At 41.8% G+C, this 13,845-nt stretch overlaps 1 protein-coding gene across 3 annotated transcripts in view; it reads left to right on the top strand.

Annotated features, from left to right (window-relative positions):
• The window catches only part of shq1 (SHQ1, H/ACA ribonucleoprotein assembly factor), a 43,841-nt gene that overhangs the window by 12,978 nt on the left and 17,018 nt on the right, over window positions 1-13,845 (top strand). For all 3 annotated transcript variants that reach the window (XM_005450148.3, XM_005450147.4, XM_019358609.2), the window contains exons 8-10: window positions 1,835-1,992; window positions 2,508-2,561; window positions 11,004-11,127. In XM_005450148.3, the coding sequence (XP_005450205.1) occupies window positions 1,835-1,992; window positions 2,508-2,561; window positions 11,004-11,127 (336 nt within the window). The remainder of the gene's footprint in view (window positions 1-1,834; window positions 1,993-2,507; window positions 2,562-11,003; window positions 11,128-13,845) is intronic.

Raw genomic sequence — 13,845 nt, 5'->3', positions numbered from 1 at the left:
CCATAAAAACCACTCTCTTCTTGACAGATTCAGATCTTTTCCTGCACCTGCTTGAAGACAGTGTCTTCTAAAAACTGGCAGTAGTTTGCAGGCAGTAGTTTGCAGGCTGATTTTAAGGCAATCTTTAATCTGAAAGGTTCACCTAGCTTGATTTTAATAACACCAGGATGTACCAGTACCCTACCTCCACCTTGCTGGCATCTGGCGGAGCCTGTTACTGATACATCTGGCCCGTCAAGAATTATTCTCATCTCTTCAGTCCATAAAACCCTTTACAAAAATCTGTCTTAGATATTTTTTGGCCCAGTCTTGATATTTTAACTTAACTTGGTCAGTGGTGGTAAGGTTTCAGTCTTGGATATGAACTAGAGCTGAACACTTCACACTGCTGTTTATGTTGTTAGGATTTGGAAACTACACATTGAAATTGATGATATAGTCAAAATACTTACTTGCCTTATAATTGTGCACACAGTGTTTATGCTACAAGACATAACTGTATATCAGTTTGTGGTAAGAAGACTGACTTTTCTTGCCTCCTGTGATGTAGTGTACTATAGTTCCCGACTAGGATTTTTAAATAATTGTAAGAAACAAACAGAACAACAGATAATTGAGCATGAAGTGGTATTCTTTCATTTTCATTATGTATGTGTACTGACATTTATATAGCACATTTCTAGCGTTACTTGCTCAAAGCAGTTTACGTTATGAGCTGCATTCACACAGAACTTTATTGCACATCAGAAGAGCAGAGCAGATGCTGCACAGTTACAGGGAGGACACGCAAACAGCACACAGACAGGTTGAAGCTCGAACCTTCTTGCTGTGAGGTGATGATGCCAACAGTTTGTCAATAAAGTATACTACAGCCAAATAAAGAAACCACAGGTTATTGTAAGGATGTGTACAAAGTGCAGCTCTGACACAGTGGATGTAGTAAGACAGGAAGAGGAAAATCCATTTGATGCAGTCGTTTTGTTGTGTGGATTCTGGGATTTGTGGAGGTGCAGAATTGTTCCTGGAGGTACTGCTTGTTAAGACTGTCATTTGCTCTTGTTGTCCGCCCTTATTGAGTGCCACAGTACACTGTGATCTTTTTTTTTTTGTTAATAAAAATGGATATCTAATCCAGCATCATCTGAATAAGGATAAATAAGGAAATATAAATAAGGATAAATAAGTTTTAGTTATCATTGACAGATTTTCGCACACAGCTGGACTGTAATCTCCAGTATTACGCCGACGTGCTATATCTATCACGGACGTGTGGTAGTGTGAGATTTACACACAGTATTACGAGCGCACAGCCACGGGCTCTTGCAGGTATTTTATTTTCCCTTAAAACGCATCAGGATCGGTCACAAATCTGTCCCCATTTAACCCCACCTCACGTCTCATTGTAATTCAAAGGCTCTCTTTTGTCTGTTCAACACGACTACAACACGAGGTTAGCAAAATGGCATGCAGCTCATATTTATCCGGCTTAGTGTGGACATAATCTTAAAGACTTACTGCACTAAACCTATTTTTATTAAGCTGTTTATCCCTGCAGTCAGACTCCCTTCGATGCGTGCTGGTTTCAGTATGTATTTGATGTGAAAAATCGTTAATTTGCGTCTTTAACTTGTGGCCGAGGAGCTTTCTTAAATGATGTGTCTGTTGACTGTTTGTAAAGTCATTTACTGACAGCACGTCGCAGGGAGCTTACCTGTGAGAAGGAGCCTAACCACTGTGACCTCTTCTCACACCCACAACTGGATTCTTTTTGTCTGTGCATTAAAAACTAGACTGCTTAGTGTGTTTTGACTGTCAAATCTTTGGTCTCGTGCAGCTGTACCGTTCACTGATGATGAGAAAGAGCAGCTGAGGAAATTCACCAACCGCTCCTACCTGCTGGACAAGGCATCTCGTTACCAAGCGTGGCTAAGCCTTGTGGACATCCTGCTGGCTTACACCTACGAAGTGCGCTCGACGGAGGGGGAATACAATGTGAGTGTGTGTGTGTGGATATGTGTGAAGAGGAAACTCCTCCTGAGCAGCACTTAGCCTTGGATAACAAACCCTCTATCCTCACATCCTTTAGACCGCCTTCCATTTTGTTCAGAGCCTTAAGAGATTACAGCAGATCCTAGAGCTCAGTCCAGGTCTCCCTGTGTCACTCCGCTAAAGGTAGCTGCTGCAGCAAGGCGAGAGGAACAAATCTGATTGCCTTGTTAAACCATGTGGTAAATATTTGATACAGCCTTAATGTTGAATTAAATCTCAGCTATGAAAACAAAATCTGTCATAGGTGAATATTTTAATTCCACTCGGTATTATAATGTGGAGCGAGCCCAGAACAAATCCCCCCTCCCACTTTATTTCCAATGGCTCGTAGTGTGCTCTTTACAGAACTCTGAGCATCTGCTTCGCTGTGCTGCTTTCACTTTATTTCAGTGTATGTTCTTGTAGCGTTTCCCGTCTGTTATTGCGCCAATGACAAGTTTCTCTCTTCTTCCCTGCAGGTGGAAACACCGTGGACTATCAGAAAACTCAGTGGGACTCTGTGCTGGCTGGAGGTGAGTGAATTATAACGCAGTAAGAAGCACTCCAAGAGCGCAAACCTTCGCCAAGACAACTCACTCTCTGGACTGTATTCATTTTTGAGGGAACAGTATTTATTTTGTATGTATTCATTTTGTTTTCTTTGTTTTGTTTTTTTTTTAAATGCACTTTAGGAAGTTTGCAGTGCAGTAAAAACCAGAGCAGGGCTTTTGTTAGCCTGTTGAAACCCATTTTATGTATTTGATGTAGTTGGCAGATGTGAAATGCTGAAAATGAGCTCAGAGGTTAATGTGATATGTAGAATCCCCGTATATCATTCTCTATATGCTCTCAATACAAAACATTGGCAGTAGGAAACAGTTTTATATAGCTCTATGTAGCGTTATTATGACTTTGACCTTCAGATCACGCCTTGACCTCTATATGTTGTCAATACCACACCACACTTCTGATTTATAAGGCCTTTTGTCAATTTCCCACCAATAAATCATGAAGTTGACCTTGAAGACCTTGGTTGATGTAAGCTAAATTTTGTTGGGTTGTTAACATGACCCCACTCATGTTAACATGAGTTATGTTAGCGTTCATTCAAAACCTCTTGAGCTGTCGTGTTCACAGACAGAACGATTGGTTTTGAGATGTATGCGGTGCAACCTTAAACTGACCGCTGGACTCAACCCCAGAACTTTATTGTTGTGCTAACCGCTGCGCCTCTATGCTACCCACACCCTCGAGAAGCACCGCATTCATTTGTTATACAACGACTGTCTGTAGCAAATTCAATTCAGTTTTCTTTATATAGCACCATTTCACAACAACAGTTGCTTCAGGGTGCTGTATGTTGTAAGGTAAAGACCTGACAATAATACAGAGAAAACCCCAATCATCAGACTACCTAAAATGAGCAAGCACTTGGCGAGAGTGGAAAGGAAAAACTCCCTTTTAACAGGAAGACACACTAGCAGAACCAGAAGAGGGGCCTGAAAGCTGAACGCTCTGACTCCCATTCTACTTTAAAACTCAAGTAAGCCCACAGTCCAAGAACAAAGCGGCAGAAATCACGGCACAACTGTATTTCAGCTGCTATTTGTAGCTGTGTCTTTGACCAGCGGTTCCCAACCTTTATTGGGCCATGGACCGGTTTAATGTCAGACAATATTTTCACGGACCAGTCCTTTAAGGTGTCGCGGATAAATACAGCAAAATAAAATGATACGACCAAGACAAAAACTGTGGTATTTTGTAAATATAATAATAATAATTAATTTACTGTGTAACCGGTCCGTGGCACAATAAAGGTTGGGGATGGCTGGTAACTTTGTTAGCAGAGTCCTCCTGAAATGCGCCAACAACATTGAGAGTAGCATCCTCCTCTCTGCCCCTTAATGCTCTCTGGTCGCTATGGTAACGCATAAATATTTCTTTCAAAATAAAACACATAAATACAACACAGGAAAAGACCCAGGGAAACCGAGTTAACGATAAAACCCTGAGAACCATAAATTTCACACCCGAGCCTCAACTCTCGCGGCCCGGTACCGAATGACTCACGGACCGGTACCGGTTTGGGGACCGCTGGCTTAGACTCATCTCCACAGTGGTTTGCAAAATGTCTCAGGAAGGAATTTCTTTTATCCTCTAAGTTACTAATGGCATTGAAGTTTGCTTGCAAACCCTCCTTCTGGAAGGTCAAGTGTTAAGAAAAAACAAGAAGTCACAGGCCAACCTTGTCTGGCATTTTCTGCAGTCTTTGTAAAATAATTAAATAAATGAATAAAATGCTGTGGCTGTATTGAACCACGGGCTGTTGTTGAAATAACACAATTTGGATATAACTAAGAAAGCCATAAATAAATATAAAAGTTTAGCTCCTCTTGTTATCCTCTCAGGCTTGTAGCTCCGTAGCAGCTACTGTCTGGCGGGTCGGCTGGATGTGGTAAAAAGTAATTAGACTCTTGAGGGGAATGTCAAAAGGTTCTCAAATGCATCTGCGAGTCTGTTGTGTATAAAGTTTCACTTTGTGTAAATATATTGACACCCTGGCTGATTTTTTTTCTTTTCTTTTTTTTGCCTTGCCTTTTCCGTTACTGATATTTGCACTGAAGTAAACAGAGCGGGCCCAAGCTCCATCTATCTGTCAAAGCAGAGTCATTTACTACAGCAGCAACAGGCGCTCCCAGCTGAAATTCTGAGTGTGTGGTCTGTCTTATACTGTCTGCTCTCACAACCTGCCATGAGACCATCGCTTTAGTGTATAGAGTGTGTTTGAACAGCATCAGACACAGGAGTCTAACTTGTCTAAATTGAAAATCTCCATCCAGTCTGTTGTTTTTCTGACAAGTTTGCTTTTCACATTGACACCGCAAAACAGCAGTGAGTGCAAAGTCCCTGACAACCCAGCCCGGTCATGTTTGGGCAGTAATTCCATTTGCTGTATTTTGTCTCATCCAGTTAGACCACAGTTAGTTATGTTGCTTTCTGGGCTACATTATCATATAAAGTATTTCTGTGAAATTGTGCAAATTCTAGATGTCTTTGTCTGTGTGCGGTTTAGACTTCACAAGTATGATATGGTACAATACTCTGTTAACCACTGATTCTTGATCAGACTGATAAAGCAATTAGAGAAATGCAAAATGGTTTTGACTCATTTGGCTTGTTTAAAGGAACCGGTTCACTGAGAAGTGTGCATAGATTTGCTGAGTAAATCCTGACCTGAAACAGATATGCTCGCTTCAGAGCTTTCACATTTTACTCAGCACTGTCATCCAGATTACACATTAACACCGCTTCTTGGAACAAGATCAAGTATTTTGTTGTGCAATATATTGTCAAATGGGAAGAGGTGGATGTAACCAGAAAGCCTCTTATTTCTGTGATGAGTAATTTTGAAGTTATAGTTATGGGTGCACACAAGCTAGTGTACTCCTAGTGCCTGGATAAATAGTGAAGGTTGTTTCAGGAACAGCATTTGGTGTGAGATCTTTGCTGAATCAAGCATGTGGATCATCTGAAATGAGATTTCAATACCGGATTGGTTGAGGCCTCGATAGGTGCTGCTGGAAACGGTGCTACTGGATGTGGCTGAAGACAGCAAAGAGGAAGAGGAAATGGGGAAGGCACAGCCAGTTCGGCTTTGATACCTTTTCATAAGTGACCTGCTTTTTCAAAGTTTTAAGAAATGAAAGTCAAAAAGCATTTCAGGTCATATTAATAAACTGCTAGTACACGGGCCTTCCATAATTATAGGACCAGTTTCTTGTCTGTGTGTGTTGAACTAGCTTTAGATTAGACACCAATGCCACGTGAAGGAAGGCACTTAAAAATGGCACAGAGACACTGTGGACACACGTATATTGCTGCATGCAGCTACCTTGTTTCACCTTATCTCATTACTCAATGTGAGACTATTCCTTTGCAGTTTCAGTGATAGGTTTATTCATTCACTGAAATGCAAAGAAACCATTCTGCTTAGATAGCAGAGATCATTCCACGGAAAAGGGAAGACTACTTACTCTTTTTTTTCAGCGCACCTAACATTAGTGTGACTGCAAACAGGCGGCAAATCGTGGTTGTTTGGCTTAGAGTTAGATGTGGGCAGTGCTGAAGTTCATTTGTTTATTACAACATTATTACAACATTACTAACACAAACCACGAACTGGCCTCTTATTAAAAACCAGTAGCTATTTTACTAGTACAGAGCCCGTTCAAGGAGACACTAACCAATGTCTTTGCAGCTGCAGATATGCTTTAAATGCAGGTAATCATAAAGTTACTGTGTTCCAAAGAGGACGTCTCGAAGGATGCACTAGTGTTTCTGAGACTGTGTTCCTGTTTAAAACATGGCTGTTGTGCATAACGAGAAGATTGCGGGTTGCAGCTTTCTTGCAACAGTTCTTCCAAATAACACAAATGACTGAAGTCACTCGTAACAGGAAACCAGAGACAAAAAAAAGTAAAATGGAAACCTGTTCCGTTGTCTTTACAAGAACCAGTTTGAATTTTTAGATCATCACAGTGATCAAGTTTCTGGAAAAAGTTGGAATTTTTTTTTTTTTTTTTTTTTGCATTCTTTTAGGTTTGTTGTGTAAAACTTTGTATGGCCCAAGTAGGGTTAGGTTTAAACGTCGTTATATGGGGGTGAGAGATTCATTAGTCAATGTCCTCAGAAAGACACTCTAGGGGAAATGCCCACTTTCACTCAGCAACACATGTGCCAAGTTTGAAGTAGATTGAATAAATGTTTGTTGAGACTGGTGAAAAAAAACATTTCTTAAATTATTAGTCAGATTACCATCAGTTGTTATTGTATTAGCTTTGTCTGGCATTTTGGCATGGAAGACACGGTGCTAAATACTAGGTGTGGCTTTAAAAAAATCGATTTCCCCGATTCAAATCGATTTTAGTTTGAATAAAGCGATATCGATTCTGACAAATGTATTTTGTCAGAAACGCCAGAATCTCAGGTTAAACTCACAAAAAGACGTAAACACACAGCACTGATCCCCCGTTCACCCCACGGCACGTACACGGACACGCCGTCGGGGCTGAAAGGTTTTGTCTCTCTCCAACCAAAATTGACTGAACCAGCAGCAAAAGAAGATCAAAACTACGCTTCACGTTTGAGAAACGTCTTCATTAGTTCCCTCTTACTTTTGCTGTTTTGTTTCCACCACGATAAAATCACACTTCCTGCACAGCTCTCTCTCTCTCAGTGTACGTCAATACCAGTTTCCCATCAAAAATCTGTTTTCTGCATTATTTGCTTATTACGCACCAGTCTACCATTGTGTACAGCTATGTTGGCCGCACTGTTTTGGGTTTTGGGGGTTTTTTGGGGTTTTTTGGGGGTTTTTCAGAATTACTCCTGACAAGAAGAAAATTTCTGCTGTTCAATACTGAAGAAATTTAAACCTTTTAAAATTCTGCCAAATTACAAACTTAGCTGTGTCTCTAATAAACCTCTGTAACTTTGCTTCATTTCAGCAGCATCAGGTAATGTTGATTCATGGTTTTCTTCCATTTCTGATTTACTGCAGAATATTTTTAAGGTGGTTATCTGCTATAAAAAGCCAGGCCAGGAAAATCTCCTTCATGTTTTATCCTCAGTTACTTTGACACAAAGACATCTGTGGGCGATCGTGGCTCAAGAGTTGGGAGTTCGCCTTGTAATCGGAAGGTTGCCGGTTCGAGCCCCGGCTCCGACAGTCTCGGTCGTTGTGTCCTTGGGCAAGACACTTCACCCGTTGCCTACTGGTGGTGGTCAGAGGGCCCGGTGGCGCCAGTGTCCGGCAGCCTCGCCTCTGTCAGTGCGCCCCAGGGTGGCTGTGGCTACAACGTAGCTTGCCATCACCAGTGTGTGAATGTGTGTGTGAATGGGTGAATGACTGGATATGTAAAGTGCTTTGGGGTCCTTAGGGACCAGAAAGGCGCTATATAAATACAGGCCATTTACCATTTACCATCTGCTGTGATGCTCACACCTCTGATGAAGTCTCACAAGTGTCAGCATTGTTTTTATACATAGATATATAAATATGGATATGTACTGATAAATGATCAGAATTGTAATATTTCTGACTGTCTGGGTCAAAACTGAACTGAATCAGATCGGGAATTTGTGAATCAGAATTGAATCAGTTTTAGAAATCAGTGGCGATACCCAGCCCAAAGAGAGTAAATTTAAAAGTTTGACATTACATTTGAGAACAAAAAAACAACAACACCAAAGGGGTATACAATACAAAAAAAAAAGTTCCACACAGCCAGGCTTTCTTTGCATTGGCTGGTTTGACAAATCCTAAAACCCCAGGTGGAGATGAATGGTACCACAACAGTGGTTATCAATGTTAAGTCTGGCTCCTTGGCTCTGGCTCTGTGCGCACTCGCATTATAAAATAGTTTTGTGTGTCATATAACTCTTCTTCCATATAAAAATGGTCCCTATAATTGCAGACCACTCAGACAAGTTATGATGATGTATGATCTTATGACAATGATAAGAAAATGGTGATTGAAAATCTCTAAAGAATGTAAAAAGTATAATGGAAAAATACACTGCAGTTCCAGCAGATTAGAGTAGACTTATGCTTTCCTGCAACAATGTGACACTTCATTTAGTATTTTTTAGTAAGGGATGGCTTAACAACTTGCACATATAAAACACATTCCCCCTGCAGATAATCTGTAACACACTTGAAACCTGCTGTAAATAAAAGAATCAGTGACAACGGGGCACTTTTAAGACGATTTTAAACTAAAACATAGAACACAACCTGGTCCCGACCTGGTTATATCCTCAGTGTAAGTTAACGTGGTGACTTAACCAGATGAATAGAAGCCACTCTGTTAAAAAACTCAGACTTTAAACTCAACATAGCTCACAAAAAAACTTTATCTGACCTCACAGTACACCCCTCAGGGCTTCTCAAGTCACCTAGATATTGAAAGTGAATAGCATATTTTAGTTTCTGTCCACCATTAACAGGACACATGACTAGTTTTAAAGACGGGACTCTGTTTCTTGCTGAAAGGTTGTTGAAGTCCACTCCAAATTGTAGTTGGTTTGTACTTTGGATTAGAGGTGGGCGATATATCAAATAATACTCAATGCATTGCAGGTTTTTCCACATACGATGGTCAAAATAGCTTTACCGTAACCATTGAGTATAAATTGCCATGGCAGTATTAGGCTGTCTGCATGCAATTCACTGTGAGGTTTTTTTTTTCTCCCACATTAATGCATCATTAATCACCCCCTCCCAACCGGAAAATGTTTTACCTGGCACACTGCACTGAGCATGTGTGCGTATATACTACCAGATCTGGAGGGTATTTAAACATATTGTGATATATATCATGTATCGTGATATAGCAAAAAATATTGTGATATTAGATTTTCCTCATATCGCCCAGCCTCTCTTTGGATTATTTTCTTTTGAGCTCTTAAAAATTGTCCACCGCTAATCAACAATCAGAACTCCTAAATTGTCACTTACATTGCCAATGGAGGGAAGACAAATGCAACTTTAAAATAACATCCTTCCACTCTGTAGCTTTATCTCAGTAGTCCAACACTACAGAGATAAAGTCACATTTTTGAGGAGGTGCACATCTGCTCCACTGTTATCCCTTCACACACAGCTATAAATCAAGCTTAAACCTCGACCGACAGTTGCTGCTACACACCCCGAGAGCTGCTCAGTCATTGTTATTGCACATAGGGGCTGTGGGTTGTTCTTGCCAGTTGTCTCGCACTTAGGGTAACATGCTTCTACCCTACATCTGCCAAAACAGATGATGCACTTGAATATACGATCCTTCATTAACGCTAGGGACACACTACACTGCACATGTGGTTAAAGGGTCCCAGAGGGCATTTGACTGTTTAGTGAGTGACGGGATCCCAGAGCGTCCTCATTAGGTTTCAGGCACGCACACATGATTACCACTTGTGATCAAAATGCAGTTCAGTTCCCTTTCTAAACAAGTCTTGTGGGGGTTCTTGGAGGCGTTTGGGAGCCTAGACCTAGACCATGGTTTGAGAGGAAGTAGTTTCCCTGTTGTGCTGACATTGAAGCACAGAACAGTCTTCACCTGCACGACAGCCCTTTGCTGCTTGTCAGTCAGTCAGTAGAGCTGTCAGCTCCCATTGAGGGGCCACCTCGCTCAATCTCCCCCTCCTCCACCACCTCCTTGCTCTGTTCTGCTCTACAATGGATTCCTCTCCGTCTCTGACTGCCTGTCTATCTGTGTGTCACTGCTGATACAGCTCTGCTGCCTCGCTCCATTCTGCTGTCTGCTGTCTTTTTTTATGCTCTGACTTGACTCCCTCTCCCTTTCCTCGCTTATGCCAAACATTCCTCTTTCCCTGCCACCTTATCCCACCTCCCCACCCCCCATCTGCTGCCTGTTTACTTGTCCTCAGTCGACTGTGCTGGTGTGACTGTGAGTCCCCCCCCCCCCCTCCGGCAGCAGCAGACCTTATTTACACTCTTGCTAAACAAGCCCAAGGGAAAGCATGATCCCCAATGACATGCACTTGCAAGCTCGCAATACATCCTTAACAAGCCACGAAGAAAAAAACGAGGGAATTTGAGGGTGGGGGGGTGATAAAAATCTCTCGTTCTGTCTCCAGGCCATGTCCATTAGTGCAGAGAACATCTGAGAGTGATAGCAGTGATTAAAGAGAGGCAGCAATTAACAGGCCAGGGCTGTGGAGGTGTTTAAGAGTTGCAAGCCTCTATTTTGCCAGCTCTATAAATGAGTAGTTGTTAGGAGTAATTACAGAACCATCAACTGCAGTTTTCACCAACAAGGGCCAGTGTTCAGTCTAAGAATAAGAGAGGATGGAAAAACCTCAAGCCCTTTCAGCCAGTTGCATCTGTGTTTCCCTTTCTGTGCTCTGGCTCTGTGCGGGATACACTTACAAATATCGTGTTCTCTTTCCTGCAGACGTACAGCTCCCTGCAAGAGGTCCTGGTGTCATTTGGACGGAGGGTTTTGTGCTATCCGCTCTACAGACACTTTTCTTTGGTCTCTCTTGCTATTCATGACACGGCTAAAATTCTGCATTCAGGTGAGACACGCTTACCAGACCTACACCGGCAACACACACACACATATGCACAAAAGCTCATAAAGACCATTATTACCTCTGCACACTGGTAGTGACCCTTTGACATCTGCCACATGATCTACAGTGGATTCTTTGTGGGTTTTGTGGTTTTGAGTTAAAACTAGAAGCTAAATCAACTCTAATTTCTTTCCACTGTGAACACGGGATCTTGGCTAATTAGTGTTAATTGATTCTGTCCACCCCGTGGTTTCTGCAGAGCAGCGCTTTCATATGTAAATGGGTTTAGCATGTGCAGTCAGAGTCTGCTGCGCGTCCGTAGCCTGTGGGATGCTGCTCGATCGGGAGTGCGTGCTGCTGAAAAGGCAGCCTGATAGCCAGCGTGCTTTGCATAGAGTATTGTTTAGCAGAAACAGCCTGCCACTGAAGGAAAGTGGCCCATGAGAAGACCGCAGCGAGTGTTTGAAAATGATATTCCTCCAGCTATGCGAGAGAGCGAGAGTGGCCGGGCTCCCACCCCCTCAGGGAGCGAAATGTGGATTAGAGGAAAACGGACTGTTGACTGTGATATCTCAAAGCTCCACGTAATCTTTAAATCAAAAGCCCCCGCAGACAGCTGAGAGTCAGCAGTGTAAACATACTCAGGATGTGTGAGGGCTAAGATTATCCAGCTTGTGATGATTTTAACACTAGCAAACGACAGAAAATTAAAGGCCTTTTAAGCCCCAGATTAGCATTTCCTCGCCTCATTAAGTAGGAAGATGAGTTGATCAGGAGAGCCAGGGAAACAGCAGTTAGACTCGCTCTTTCCTTTCTGTCTTTTAACTCAGAGCAGAGATTTCTCTTGTTGAGCCCAAACCTGGAAATTGTTCCATCTCCTTACACCTCAAAGAACATCTTATTCCAACTCCACTCTGTGCATAATAAGAAGCCAAAGCGTCTGTTTATTTGTTTAAATTTAGAGGGGGGAGGGATGGGACTTATTTTTTAATATGTAATAATGTTCCCTCCAGGCTCATAACCTTCATTATTTACAAGAATTATGAAGAATAAGTAAAAGTGCTTCTCCTTAATCAACTGTAACACTATAGTAATTCGTTCTGTTGCATGTGTAAGGCTGCCTTTCCTCCCAGCATTACTTTAGACACTAATTAATTTGTCAGGATAAGGCGAATGGAAATGCACGTTCCATTTTCGAGGCACTTCATTTAACTGTCTGTACAAGCAAACATTCATATTAGCAAAACAAACCCATTAATGGGAGCGAGCAGGTTAAGGCTTCAGAGGAAGTGTTATCCAGGGGTAAATATTTGAACAACCCTTTGGCAGTTTGGTGAGCATTCTCAAGGAGCTCCTCCACCTGCTTCCTAAGAGGCTGTAACTAAAGAGCCACCGGGCAGGTAGAGAAGAGCAGAGAGACGGAGTTAGGAAGTATCGAGGTGGGCACCACTGTCGTGTTGGTGTTGTGATCAAACAGAAAGGACGGTACAGGAATTGTCAGATGTGTCCTTCGATAAAGGTCCGCCGTGTTTCTGTGTTGTTCATTCACAGCAGCACCTTTACAGCCAGCATTTCTTTGAATTTCTTGGGAAAGTATTACATTTGTGGAAGTCAAGTTTTAACTCGAATAAGGCGCTCTGGTCTGAGTAAGGAAATTTTACATTCAGGCCAGGGTGATATTTTATTGGATGAGATTCAAGAACTGGATATGCACATGTGGCTGTGGGAGGTAAAGTGACATCAGGGATGAATTGTCCCAGCACATTAGACCTGCCACAGGGTGAAGCCTTTCAAGCATATCATCATTAGTGGTAAAATCTGACAAAGGCAGAATGCTTCCTGCTGCTTTTGCTGATTTTCCTGTTGCCTCTGCTCTTACTCTGAAAAGTTAGAAGCAAAAAGATAATATTATTTAAATGTTATTGATATGAGTTAAAGAACCTTTGGGAAATTTCCTATTCCCCAAGTCATTCATGGTGGCGGGGCTGTCAAACAGAAAAAGTATTTACCCCCTTCCTCATCATTATTATTATTTATTTATTTTTTTATCTTGTCCCACTTGCATTTTTCATATAATTAAACAAATTTTCATATTTGACAAAGATTCCCTGAGTAAATACAAATGCAGTGTTTAAATGTTGACTTGATTTACAGTCAGGGAAAAAATTATTTGAACCCCTGCTGATTCTGTAAGTTTGCCCACTGACAAAGAAATGGTCTATCATTTCAATGGCTGGTTTATTTGAACATTGAGAGACAGAACAATAACAAAAGAATCCAGAAAAATGCATTTCACAAAAGTTATAAATTAAAATATGCATTTTCATCAATCAGTAGGACTTCTAGCCCCCACGTCTATTTTATACAGGCAACGAGCTGCCATTGAGAGCCTTCACAACTTGTTATGCGTATAAAAGACAGCTGTACATTGGAGCAATTAATGTCTGCACCATGGCCAAGACCAAAGAGTTTTCCAAGGATATGAGGGACAAGACTGTGGACATACACAAGGCTGGAATGGGCTAAAAGACCATCACCAAGCAGTTGGTGCGATTATTCACAAATGGAAGACCCATAAATTAACTGCCAATCTGCCTCGGTCTGCAGCTCCGTGCACGATCTTACCTCGTGGAGTTTCAGTGACAATGAGAACGGTGTGGAACCAGCCCAGAACTACTCAGGAGGAACTTGCCAAGACAGCTGGGACTATAGTCACCAAGA

Source organism: Oreochromis niloticus, linkage group LG5 (assembly GCF_001858045.2).
Source record: "Oreochromis niloticus isolate F11D_XX linkage group LG5, O_niloticus_UMD_NMBU, whole genome shotgun sequence".
In the NCBI taxonomy this organism is placed as follows: Eukaryota; Metazoa; Chordata; class Actinopteri; order Cichliformes; family Cichlidae; genus Oreochromis; species Oreochromis niloticus.
The sequence above is the reverse complement of the archived record's forward strand: the minus strand, read 5'-3'. Positions and strand labels throughout refer to the sequence as shown.